The sequence below is a fragment of the Clarias gariepinus genome, chromosome 10 (genome assembly GCF_024256425.1).
Source record: "Clarias gariepinus isolate MV-2021 ecotype Netherlands chromosome 10, CGAR_prim_01v2, whole genome shotgun sequence".
In the NCBI taxonomy this organism is placed as follows: domain Eukaryota; kingdom Metazoa; phylum Chordata; class Actinopteri; order Siluriformes; family Clariidae; genus Clarias; species Clarias gariepinus.
Window position 1 is genome coordinate 33,745,485 of NC_071109.1, and position 13,785 is coordinate 33,759,269.

The 13,785-nt window shown below is 39.8% G+C and overlaps 1 protein-coding gene across 2 annotated transcripts in view; it reads left to right on the forward strand.

Annotated features, from left to right (window-relative positions):
• The window catches only part of LOC128531351 (cytosolic carboxypeptidase 4), a 107,325-nt gene that overhangs the window by 78,609 nt on the left and 14,931 nt on the right, over positions 1-13,785 (forward strand). For both annotated transcript variants that reach the window (XM_053505160.1, XM_053505161.1), the window contains 3 exons: positions 5,465-5,594; positions 8,523-8,654; positions 10,019-10,195. In XM_053505160.1, the coding sequence (XP_053361135.1) occupies positions 5,465-5,594; positions 8,523-8,654; positions 10,019-10,195 (439 nt within the window). The remainder of the gene's footprint in view (positions 1-5,464; positions 5,595-8,522; positions 8,655-10,018; positions 10,196-13,785) is intronic.

Sequence of the window (13,785 nt, forward strand, 5' to 3'; positions counted from 1 at the left end):
TTGGAAAGTTCACAGTACTCATACTTCTGAGCTGATGTCATTCTGTTTCTCCTCGTCTCCAGCTGTAGTTTACTTGATTTTCTTGGTTCTTGTAGCCTCCTAGCATCACTCATCAAACACATAAGCTTTGTGGCATGGGTGTTCAGCAGTAGGTGCAGGAGTTTCGCATCCCCAAGGCCTCTGGGTCTATGCAGAGCATCGGTTTCTATATGTGCGGTGTTTCCTAGGTGTAAATACTTTCTCCACTTCCATCTACATGCCTTTCTTCTATTCTCTCACGGACAAACCGTGTCTCGATTACTTTCTTTACACTTACATATTCTATTCCTTGTTCTCCGTTCCTTAGAATTCATCCTGCCTTATTTTATTCATCTCTACTCTCTTCTTTCTCTCTGTTTATTTCCATTCGCTTTTCAAGAACTCTGTGTGACAGGACGGCTGATGGAGAGTTTGTTTTCTCCGCATGGCTAAGCTGCGTAGCTTTATCACCTGTATGCAACCGTGATTGAAAATGGTTTTGTTTTGAATATTCAGATGTTTGCTTACCCGTTCCCGCTAGGAAAATCATTTATCTGATGAAGGAGAGAAACTCGGGAGGCACTTTAATATTCCTCTCGTTTGGCTGAGCAGTTATGGAAAAATGAGGCAAATATAAAGGGTGTGTAGGCAGCAATGCGATTTCCAATAAGCAAGATTGGTTCTGAGAGTCTGAGCCCTGATTTATGCTCACTTTGTAATGAGTATTCAAATTTTCATTACGTTAATTCAGTTTTATAGAGTCATACATCATGTCAAATGGCTTTACAGCACAATGAAATATTCAGTTGGCCTTATTACAGACAGAGTGAAAGCATAACAGCATAAGGACATATTACAGTGTGATATCAGATGTTGGGTTAATGTTAAAAGATGGAGAGATTGTTAGAGATATCAATGTTTACCAGTCATTTCTAGCATAATTTTCTATAGGGCCCAAAAAGCTTTATTCGATTATTTATCAAAAACTACTATAATTCGGGTTGCATTAAATTCAATAAAAAATCCAAACAAATCAATATCTAAGCCTTTAAGACTGAGTCTAACCACCAGTTAGTGCCTTAAGACTGGGACTAACCCAGAGTCAGCGTCTATAAGACTGGGATTAAACCAATTCACTTCAATTCGATTCAATTCAAAAATTCAATAAAATTGTATTTGTATAGTGCTTTTAACAGTGACCATTGTGGCAAAACAGCTTTACAGAATTAAAATAGAATTAAGGAAATGAGTATGAAATGTGTGAGAAAATATGATCAGATGAACGAGCCGAGGGTGACGGTGCTGAGGGAAAACTCCATGAGATGGTAATAGGAAGAAACATTGAGAGGAACCAGACTCAGCAGGGAACCCATCCTCATCTGGGTGATAACGGAGAGCAGGGATTGATCTGCACTCATACTGTGGCAGTAGGAGGCTGGAAGTTCAGTATAACAGGAGATGATTTAGTAAGTTGATGGAAGTCCAGTTAGTTATTGGAGGCTCAGGTGAAAAAAACTGTTTGTAGAAATTACAGTCCTGAACTAATGACCGGCGTCAGATCGACTCAGGCTCACTAACCAAGACTCGGTGCCGAACAGGCTGGGACTATCCAAGTGTCAGTGCTGCACTCACTCAAAGTCATTTGGCCCCCAAATCTGGTTTGTTTTGATTAGTGAGAACACGATCGCTCCACGTCCAGGAACCGACATCTGCTTGAAGAAGTGTTATCAGGCACACTACAGCGTACTTGGGCACGAATCGAATCAGGAATTAAAGCAATCACACCTGAAAACTGAAGTAGGGACACAAGAATTACTCTCGACATTTTCCCTGAAATATCAATAACATAGAAACCAAGTAGTTGCATACTGCCCCCTGCTGTATCGGAGAGTGCAAATATGCAAGTGTACCCGAGGATGGACCACAAAGCAGACAAACAAACTAAAAATAAATAAAAAACAATTGTTCCTGAACAAATTAATCATATTTAATGTGAAGACTTAAGGGGCTGGAGACTAAATAAAACTTAGAGTCCTTTAGACTGGGACTGTTTTAGATCCATAACCCTAAATACTAGGATTGGCCCTATAGGGTGGGAGTTATTATTTGTTAGAGTCCTATAAGGTGGGACGAATTTAAGATTTAGACCCCTAAAGGCTCAAACAAATTAAAACTCAGAGCTCAGTAAACTGGCACTAACCATAAGACTTATAGACTGGGACTAATTAAACGTCAGAGTCATAAAGAATATGATTAATAAATATGTATTAATTATACTATATAATACTACAGGGGTTGGACAATGAAACTGACACGCCCGGTTTCAGACCACAGTAATTCATTAGTCTGGTGTAGGACCTCCTTTTGTGGCCAATACAACATCAGTTCCTTTAGACTGGGCCTAATTAAGACTTAGAGTGCTACAGACTAAGACTCATTTAGACCCAGAGTCATGTAAACTGGGACTAGTTAAGTATCAGAGCTCTATAGACAGGGATTAACCATGGATTAAAGACCGGAGATAGTTAGGACAATAGTTAGTGTTCTGTAGACGGGGCTTAATTTAGACTGTAAGTTCCGTAGACTAAGACTAACTTGGACAGAGATGTTTATAGACTAGAGCTAACATCATTCACAGTGTGATTTAATGTCATGAAGGCTGTCTATTTGTAAATGATGTGTTACACACACACACACACACACACACACACACACACACACACACACACACACACACACACACAGTGATTGACACAAAATCTTCTCCATCATTAAAGTCTTGGCCTCTGGTTACTGATTAAAGCCGTTAATGAAGCTCGTGCATCTGTAACCACATGACATTGATTTTAATTTAGATTTTAATTGTTGCCTTATTTTTAATTAGACCTTGAGTTGTTTTTTTCTTTAGTTTCAGCTGTGTCTGTCTGTCTGTTTTTTCTTTGTCTTTAGTTCTTTAATGTTCTCTTCTCATTCATCTTATGTTCACTTTGTTCTACAGTTCACGTCCTTTTTTCTCCTCTTTTCTCCTCCAATCCTTTGTATATCTGGCTACATAATCTTTATTCTACACTTTTTCAGGAATACTGGAATATTTACAGTATCTGCACTTAGGGGGCGCTCTTTCAACAAAAAGCCACTAATTTGCTTTTTAATAAATTTGTCAAGGTTTGGTTCAATGTGAACCTACGACAAGATGTTTTGATGAAGTTCACTTGATCACATGCTCATTTAAATAATATTTACCTTTTAAATGGATTCTTAATGGTTTGGAGGAATATCACTGTCCATGTCTCTTATCCTCTCCTTTTCTTTTTTCTTCTCTTCTTTTCTTTAACTTCCTCTTCTAGAATTTTCTCTACTTCTTTGTGTGTTTCACCATTCGTAAATTTCCCTACCTGTCCTGGCATCCAGTCTCTTCAGTGTACATCTTCTTTTCCTTCTCACCCTGTTTTTTTCTTGTCTCTCGCTTGACTAAACGCTGTTTGTTTTGCACGTCCTGGCCGGTGGAGACTGCAGAGGGGACGGAGTGTGTAACCTCATTAAAGCATGCGACAAAAACCAATTCAGCCCTTTAACTGTAGGTCGCTTAGAGCACGGGAGTAAATTGAACTATTGAACTACCTAAAGTGTGTGTGTGTGTGTGTGTGTGTGTGTGTGTGTGGCTCAGGATGAGACAGTCTCACTCTCTTCCCATGGATTGAACCACGATAATTCATTACAATATTGATGTGCTAGAATCAGATAATTAACATTTCTTTCTTCCCTTCTTTCTTTGTTTCTTTTTTTTTCTTCCTTCTTTCCCTGTTAAGATGTTCTACACAACTTCAGTAGGACCCAACCGAACTGTTGCTTCTATATGCATTTTATACAGAAGTCTAACTCAGGTATAAAGTCCTCTATAGACCTGCCATAGGATGCTATAGTGGAGATGCATGCTGTTTAAAAGTCTATATCTGTTCTATAAACCTGTAATAGGACTCTACAGGACCACGGCTTCAGGATGGATATTCTGTAGAACTTTAGACCTGACGGTGTACTCTAGAGAACTTTTGCATTGAGATGCATGTCCTATAGCATTTTTACTACGAGAAGCCTCGCATTTCTATTTCTATTGCGTTTATATATTTCCTTTAAACAAATGAAATCCCATCAGTATTTTATTGTCCTCCTATTCGGACTCTGCTTATCTTAGCAGGATCCAATATTTTTAAAAGTGTTGCTCAGTCTTTTATGAAATATATCATCTCTTATATTAGCTTTTCACGCAATCCGCCTACACACGGTTCTGATTAGCCGACTGAACAGTTGCTTTTTCCGTGTTTCAGTTCTTTCACACACATTCCATTTCTTTCTCTTAGTGTTGTTTACAATTTGTTTGTCCTTATCACAAGAGTTTGTTGATTACGCTTTAGAAGAACTTTACCTTAATTACATTTTTTTCTTAATTGAATGAGGTGGACTAGCCACGATGGAAAAGTTAATATCTTAGCAAGTGAAAATATCTTAAATATAGTTACATTCTCTTAAAATAAGATTATAACAGACCAAATATATGACTATTAAACTGATTTATAATCAGATTTTGCTGAAATTCATGTTCTATTATGCGGAGAAAGACATTTCCACTTGATGTAACAAGGCGGGACTTGCGAGGGGCAGAGCCGCGAGAGAACACCCTGTACTGTGTATAACGGGCAGATCCACAGGCCGCTACGCCGCGGAGTTTTTTTATTTATTTATTCATTTAGTTTATATTAATAATCTCCTGCCATCTAGAAACGGGAGGGTCCTCCTCCTCTCATAAGCACTTTTATGTCCTTCATCGACCCCCTCAGAAGCCCAGCGTTACGCCTCCTATAAGTATAACTGCATCCCGCGGTGAGGGTCTGTGAGTTTGCGGCTTTGAGTAACACAGTTACAAATTTAGTAACATGGTTTGTTGTAAACTTACTTCAAGAAATTATAGAGAGATTTGACTAGATTCAAGATTATTTCACTCGCCAGGACGTCCTTCCTTGCAGTGCATTGGAGAAAATTAATGCTGGGTATCTGTAGGATTTCTATTTATTTATTTATTTATTTTTTTTTTGTATAGACCTCATGTAGAATTTGGGTTTATTGAGGAGTTTTTCTTTTTACATTCCTGCTTCTTTTGCTTTCTCATGTGTTTAATTTTGTTCTGCTTTATTCTATTTTTTTATTTATTTATTTCCTTTCCTCCTTCTGTTTTTTTTATATCCCTTCCCATTCTTCTTTTTTATACTCTTTTTCCTGGGGCAAGAGTTGCAGATTGTTGATTTGAGCTAGCTCATAAGCATATAATGACCAAAAGTGACTTTAATAATAATAATAATAATAATAATAGTAATAGTAATAGTGATAATAAAAATGTAAAGGTCACTCAAGGTTATTATTTTTGATTTCCTTTTTTGTTTTATTTGCTTAGCCACCGTTGCTCTCTCAGTGCTGATGATCTGAACCGTCAGTGGCTGAAGCCGAGTCCCGTCCTCAGTCCCACCATCTATCACACTAAAGGACTGCTGTATTACCTCTGCAGCATCGGCAAAACCCCGCTGGTGAGGCCTGTGTGTGTGTGTGTGTGTGTGTGTGTGTGTGTGTGTGTGTGTGTGAGGATCTAAATCCTAAAAGCCTCTTTGACTGGAAAGCATGAAAGTTTTATTTTCTCATCATCGTAAGTGAACGGAGGATCCGAGCGTCTGCGTCCTGATGTATGAGCTACACGCGTACGCACCAGGACGCTCTAATTCATCATTTACTTATTTCCAGGCCACGCCCTGTTTTTTCCCTATTATAGAACGTGCTGCAGTTTCATTAACAAGTTGTGTTTATGTTTGATCTAACCTGTTTGTAGCTCTCCCGTGAGGTTTGCGTAACTTTTTTTTTTGTAGGTCTCCCGTGAGGTTTGCGTAGACTTTACAGTTAGATTTCAAAAGACACATCATGTGTAGTTTAAGAACGTGACCTCATCTTCTGATCATGGAGTTTACATTACAGTGTTCAGTTACAGCGGTGACATTTATAGTCTCACTGTCTGATATCATCCAGATCAGGATGAGTTCCCTGGTAAATCTGGTTCCCTCTCAGGGTTTATTCCTCATGTTCGTCTCAGAGGGTTTTCTGATACAGTCGTGATACCGTAGTCCCCCGTCTGATACACGCTACCTTGGGAAAAGTATTAACTCCGTTCCGGAGGCGAGTTCTTAAAGTGAAACGCATCGTCCCATCGGAAATAATGTAAATGCAGATAATCCGTTCCAGACTCACAAAAATATTACCAATATTACCAAATGTCCAACACTATAATCATATTTTTGCACATAAAAACAATGAAAACATGTAGAAAAGACATGTAAATAAAGTAAAATATGAAATAAATAGAGATTAAACCTCACTTAACCTTAATCTATGATTCCTCTTGGCACCGGCTTCTTTAAAAACCAAACTGAAAGCGGCTCCGTTTTCTTCTTGCCAACGTTCTCGGGACTCACGGTGCTGCCGGGTCTCCATTAAATCCCACACAACATGCAAAGAAAATCATACAAGAAGTAAACTCACTTCTCTTCGTTTCAGCTTGGTTAGTTTGCTCGCTTCCTAAAAATACTTCAGTGTCGAGGTAAATTTTTAATTTTTATACTTATACCTGAAATGTTCATTTCTGTACAGCTGCTTTGTGACTTTGTCCAAATAAAATGTACTGAATTGCGAAAGTGAATATAAAGCACATCCATTCACGCAGGACGGCTTCATGACCGCTACTTAGTGGCACTAAATTTAGAGCATGAAATAGAAAAAAAATAAAGATAAAATATTAAAGAAATGCAAAACAGTCAGATGATATAAAATCTACAGATGCAACCTGAGTGTGAACACGAGGAACTTTCTCAGGATAAATACAGCCATGACGTCTGCAATGCACTCAAAGACCTGTGGGTCAGAGGGGGCCTAGAGCCGATCCCGGGGGAACTCAGCACTGGCACAAGTGGCACAAGCACACACACACACTTACACACACACACTTACACACACACACACCACCGCGCCGCCTTTGATCTAGAACAACCATTTATTCTTTCATCAATTATAAAACCGTGCGCGATCGTATTAAATAAAATCTAACGCTCTTCACTAACGACCACAGCGTTCGTTTCGTGTCTAATTCAGTGTGTCACTTCAGTCATACGCGGGAGGAGTCGTGTGTCATTAGAATCTGGCCCCAATTACACTCCTGTCACACTCACCACGTCTGATCCTCACTCTGTAACTGTGCATAATTACATCAGATATATAAAAGTGCTTTTGAGAAATAGAGGCCAATTTGGTTATAACGTGTGTGTGTGTGTGTGTGTGTGTGAGAGGAGACTTGAGTCGGTCTCTGATTGGGTCTGGCTGCTGCTCTTGATGTTTTGACATTTAAGCTGCACGTCACATGGTGTTCTAAGAAAACAAAACACATTTACCAGTTGTAACTTTATTCCGGTTATTCCACAGTAATTTAACAACCAATTGTTCTTCTCTTGATGTTAAATTAAACATTTGTCGTGCTGTAATTAAACCTCACTGTATCTCACATCGCAGTTGATTCTGGGGTTTAGGAGAAGTTCATCGGCCGCGTCGCTCGTTGCTCCTTTACGTCGACGTTGTTAGAAAGATAATGGTGTAATTATCCCGGTCACGGACGCGTCATAAAAATTTTAAAGGCAGCGGTTTGACGCGTGGCTAATAAACACTGCGCGCTCGGATTAGCCTGGACAGCTTCCCGTTAGAGTCGCGGTGTCAGATGTCGCCGTCTCGCGCTCCTCACACCTTCTCATTTATACGCTCTGTATTTTTATAACTGTAATTAGATTTGCATGCACACACACACACACACACACACACACACACACACACACAGTGTACTTTTTAGTTTAGTGTTAATGATTAGTTTGACTGGTCGGTGGTAGGTCAATCATTGCAGAAGGTCCAGAAGGTCCAAACCCCACCACCACCAAGTTGCCACCTGTTGGGCCTCCGAACAAAATTCTTAACTCTCATCTGCTCAGATGTTATAGTGAGATTTAGAAAGAAAACCTGAGTATCTCTGCGTAAGGGCGTCTAATGCTAATATATAATGTAAAAGAACAAAAACTCTATCTGAATATCTGAATCTGTTTCTCCTGTCTCTCCGTCCCTCTCTCTCTGTCCCTCTCTCTCTGTCTCTCTCTCTGTCCCTCTCTCTGTCTCTCTCTCTGTCCCTCTCTCTGTCCCTCTCTCTCTGTCCCTCTCTCTCTGTCCCTCTCTCTGTCCCTCTCTCTGTCCCTCTCTCTCTGTCCATCTCTCTCTGTCCCTCTCTCTGTTCCTCTCTCTGTCCCTTTCTCTGTCCTTCTCTCTCTGTCCCTCTCTCTCTGTCCCTCTCTCTCTGTCCCTCTCTCTCTCTCTCTCTGTCCCTGTCCCTGTCCCTCTTTCTCTGTCCCTCTCTCTCTCTCTCTCTCTCTCTCTCTCAGGTCTTCTGTGATTATCACGGTCACTCGAGGAAGAAGAACGTGTTTCTGTACGGTTGCAGTGTGAAGGAGACGCTGTGGCAGTCCGGCTCTCCTGTTAACACCAGTTCACTTAAAGAGGATCCCGGATACAGAGTAACAACAACAACACCTATAATAATAATAATCATATCATATCATATATCATGGGGGTCAGGGGAAGCTCAGTGGTTAAGGCATTGGACTACAGTTCAGAAGGTCCCAGGTTTAAACCCCACGACCACCAGTTGTGAGTGAGGCCCTGTTGTTTAAGACGCCATAACGTTATCAGACGTGTGTTCTTACTGAAAGTGCTTCTGTGACTGGGTGTGAATGTGGGTTTAGTCAGACAGCTGCTCTCTCCTCAGTACTGCGGACCGTACAGACCTACTCTCACCCACGCTGAGACACACAGTTAGTGTCATTAACCACTGGACAACACCTGGGACACGCCCACTCATACACAGAGTTACACCTCACAGTGCTGTTACTGTATAATATCAGCACTGGTGTGGAATAACGCCTCTCGTCCAATCAGATCACTCGCTCAGGACTAACAGATATATAAATATATTAAATCAACAGCAACCACGAGAACAAGTGTACAGTTAATAATGTGTTGTTTTATGTTATGTTAATAACCGAGATTACGCTTGAACGTTGTAGCAGACTTTAGGCGAAAGGTTTCAAATTAGAAATCCTACTTTATCAGGAACTTCGCTTTTAATGGCTGTTGTTTTAACCTGAGAAGATCAGTTTGTTTTACGGCCAATCAGGAAACAGACGTGTGTAGATACTGAAGTGGGATTGTAGAGTCTCCTCAGTCTCCTTTATCTACTCTTATCTCTGTTCATTATTGACCAACAGAGAGAGACACAGAGAGAGACAGAGAGAGACAGAGACAGAGAGAGAGAGAGAGAGAGAGACACAGAGAGAGACAGAGAGAGAGAGAGAGAGAGACACAGAGAGAGACAGAGACAGAGAGAGAGAGAGAGAGACAGAGAGAGTAAAAAGTTTAGTGGTGACAGCAGTTCGCTGAAGCTCAGCAGATGTTCCTGCTGCCCAGTTGTGGATGATTTATGAGATGTGACTAAAGGAACTGGTGATGTCTCAGTTATAAGAGCTTCTGCGAGATGTCAGATGAGAAAATGACGAATGAGAGACGGCAGAGAGGGAAAGTGTTCATGCTGCTGTTCGTGCTGTGTGCTGATCGACAGAGTGGAGCTTCTGGAGTTTAGAAACTCAGCTCCTGTTTGCAGAGTGAAACATGGAGAAGATAAACGTCTCAAGCGTCTCGCTGTGAAATATAACCAGAGACAAGATCTCGAGTGTGTTCACAATTACTGGAGAGTGAATAAAAAGTAGTGGATAAAAAAATTGTCTTGAGATTTGACCTGAGAACATTTATTACTGCAGATTTTTAACACCTATCACAAAACATTTAAAATAATAAATCTTCATATTTGGTTGTTTTTTTCCAGACAATTGCTAAAACTCTGGACCGGATCGCTCCAGCGTTCTCCTTTAACAGCTGTAACTTTTTGGTGGAGAAGTCACGGGCGTCGACGGCTCGCGTGGTGGTCTGGAGGGAGATGGGCGTCTTACGCAGCTACACCATGGAGAGCACCTACAACGGCTGCGATCAGGGCATCTACAAGGTCAGTTAGCTACATGCTAATTTCATGTTGTGATGCTTGTTTGTTAAACGCTGAAAAAAAACAAGAATTTTTTACAATATTTTAAAAAATCTGAGTCTGAGCTCTCGAAATTAAATTCCAAAAACATGAGAATTAAATCTATTTGTTTGTATTTCTTTTTTTTTTTTTTACGTTTTTTCTTTCTTTTTTTTTGTAAATAAATAAAATCATTAACCAATCTGGAGTAAAAACTGAATGATAATAAATAACTAGCTCTCACGTTAGGGCTGTGATGAAGTTTTTGATTAAATAAGGAAATTAACAACGAGTCAAACTGCAGTAATATTTGGATAAATATTCAAGACGTGAGCTTTCAGAAGGCTTTTATTCGATCTTATTATTTCCTAAAATCTTCCAAATTTGTTTACTGTTCCTGTACACATGTAATACAAAAATTATATGGAATGTAAAATTACAATCAAATACCAAAGCAGTGTTATGTTTCTCATGAAAATGATTAATGTGAGCTGACATTGTCTCTTTTTTCTAAACTCTATAACAAAAAACGTAGAATCTTGTTATCGATTAATTCCAGAGAAGAAATCAGGGAATAAAGTGAATCCTGACTATTTTTTGGGTAATTTTCTACCCGCTGTGAGCCTTTCAGCACCGCTAACCTACTTTTCTCTCAAACACAACCTTTGTCATTTCCCTTCTCGCGCTCTTCCTCCTGCCCTTCCCACAATCCTCTCCTCCCTCTCTATTGCTTCCTCCCCTGGCAGTTCATTACCTTCTGCTGCTGCTAATACCTTAATCATTTATTAGCCTGCTTATTTAGCCACCTGTGGTTTGCTAATCATAGCCCCGAATCCCTCTCTGTTAGCATCTCCTGGCCGTCACCTTCATTAGCGCGCTCATATCTGAATCTCGTTAAAAACTCTTATTTTTTATGCTCTGAATCGAAAGGAAGGAAGAATACATGCGGAGGGAGGGGGGGGGGGTTAACACAGTTTTAGCTGAATGTTTCAAAGTGTTCTGGTTGAGCTTTTAGCAAGACCTTGGAGTAGGACAACTAACAATCAATTACCAAATGAACACAAATCAGCTGTTTTTATAAGTGTGTTAACTGCGTTTTAAATTAATAAAAGTATGTGCAGGGTGGAAAAAGTATGTGAACCCCTATCCTAATGACTTCTTCAAGAGCTAATTGGAGCCAGGAGTGAGCCAACTGTGGCATGACCTTAGGAGAGCGATTCACACCAGACGTCACAGGAATATTGCTACACTGAAACAGTTTTGAGGAGTTTTGAGGAGTTTTGAGGAGTTTTGAGGAGTGGTCCGAAATGACTCCCGATCGTTGTGCAGGTCTGATCTGCATCTACAGGAAACGTTTGGTTGAGACGTTTGGCTCCTTTGGCGGCAAAGGAGGGTCAACCAGTCATTAAGTCTAAAGGTTCACACACTCATTCCACCCTGCAGTGTGAATGTTTACATGTTGTGTTTAATAAAAACATGAAAACATATAATGTTTGTGTAGTATTATTTGAAGCAGATGGTGTTTTTCTATTGTTGTGACTTAGATGAAGATCAGAGCACATTTTATGGCCAATTCATGCAAAACTCCATGTAATCCCAAAGGGTTCACATACTTTATCTTACAACTGTATAATACATGAAACTAATACTTAAATACTGAATAATTGAGTATATAATACTGACTTAACGAAGAGTGGCACGTAGAGAGTACTGAAGTGTAATGAATACTCGTGTATCTGTATACTGTAGTGTTCAGAATACTGAAGTATAGAATTATACAGTTTATATGATTGAATTATTCAGTACTGAAGTAATGTATACTCATATGTATGGACTACTGAAGTGTGAAGGATACTCCTACAGTACTCCTGTGTGCTAGGTTTAGAGGAGTGACGCACTGGGAGCAGGAGGGGACTCAGATCTGTGTTAGTGCACACACTGTTAGTGTTTTTGGTCGAGACCTGAGTGAGTACTGATTAAAAAACTCAGCACTGCTATCCGTCACGGACGGCGGGAGTCAGGAGCGTCTCGGTCCTGCACAGTGTTCCTTTAAAGAGACGGAGGAGATGAGGATTTTTTTTTTTTTTAAAGAACGAAGAGAGAGAGAGAGCAGAGATTTCTGTCCAAAGCTCATTTATTTCCAGAGCTAATCTGGGCTGGAAATAACTGAGGTCTGTAGAGGGGAAAGATGAAGGTCTAATGGTTTCCTCAGAAAGTGAGACAGTGGCTCTGTCCCAAGTGCTAAAACTGATCACTAATTAGAGACAGGTTTTGGTGGAGAAGTCAAAAACATGAGCAGTAAGATGCATTTTTAGGGTCAAGCCAGTATGACACCGGCGTGATTGACGGCACTGAGATTAATAAGCTTCACTTTAATCATTTCACAAACATCTAATAACCGACTCGGACGCGCGGCCTGTAAAACGTCCGCCCGTCATCCTTACTTTTTAAAGCCCAATTAGGTTTTTGAAAATTGGATCAGCAATAATTTCATTTGTTGTGGCAAAACAAGATTAGGTTATCTATAATCCTCTTCTCAGACATGGCCGGACCCAGACGAGGGTCAGATGTTAACTGCATGCTAATCAGTACGGCTAGCATAAATTATGGAATGTTCATAAATTCACAGTAGATTGTTCTGTGTTCATCCTGAGACACCTTAGATATTAGACATGCTGTATTCCTTACGACCAATGTTGTAACATTTCTATTGGTGAAAATATTCGTTTTTGATCATTTTTACTTTGACATGCTATGTCAAAAATTAAAAATCTATTTTTATTCATCCAAACTTTTTACATTTGTTTGGATAATTTCCCCAACCCGTGCTATCAGAAACCCTCCATAGATGTGATCCTTTGGTGGTTCAGTACATTCAGGTGGTCAGCTGACTTCATTTTATTGCCCCATAACGTTACTGAGTCTAGACCTGAGTAACTGATCAACCCCAGATCATAACACTGTCTCCAGAGGCTTGTACAGTGGACACTATGCATGATGGGAGCATCGCTTCATGTCCTTCCCTTCTCACCCTGACACGCCCATCACTCTGGAATAGGCTCAGTCTGGACTCATCAGGTCACATGACCTTTTTTGCATTGCCTCATTATGGACACACAGCTGTTTAGTCCCAATCCTGTGAGTTCTCCTCTTTATGGAAATGCTCTTTCTATCAATATTAAACCTTGGTTTCTACTGTCAGTTTTTTTTCACGCATTTCCTAAACCTTTAAGTGATCTCCATTTATGATTTCTATCTGACCACATGGCTTTTAGAAAGTTGAGGGTTCAGCAAAGTGTTGGACGGCTTTTAAACCACAGTAATTTCAAATCTCATTAATTGTTATCACGTTATACAGTACGTTATAATTAAGGCAGGCCACTGGTGACCCTTAAGGAGTGCTGAATTTTAGTTAATATGGTGGGACATTAATGTGTTTTATTATAATTTCACTTTTAAGGTCATTCTTGTTTTATTCTTTTATTATACGTGATGTTCATTCATTTTTACAAATGAAGTAATTAATAATTGATTAAGTAGTGTTGTATTTATATGGTACAAGGTAAAAAAAAAAC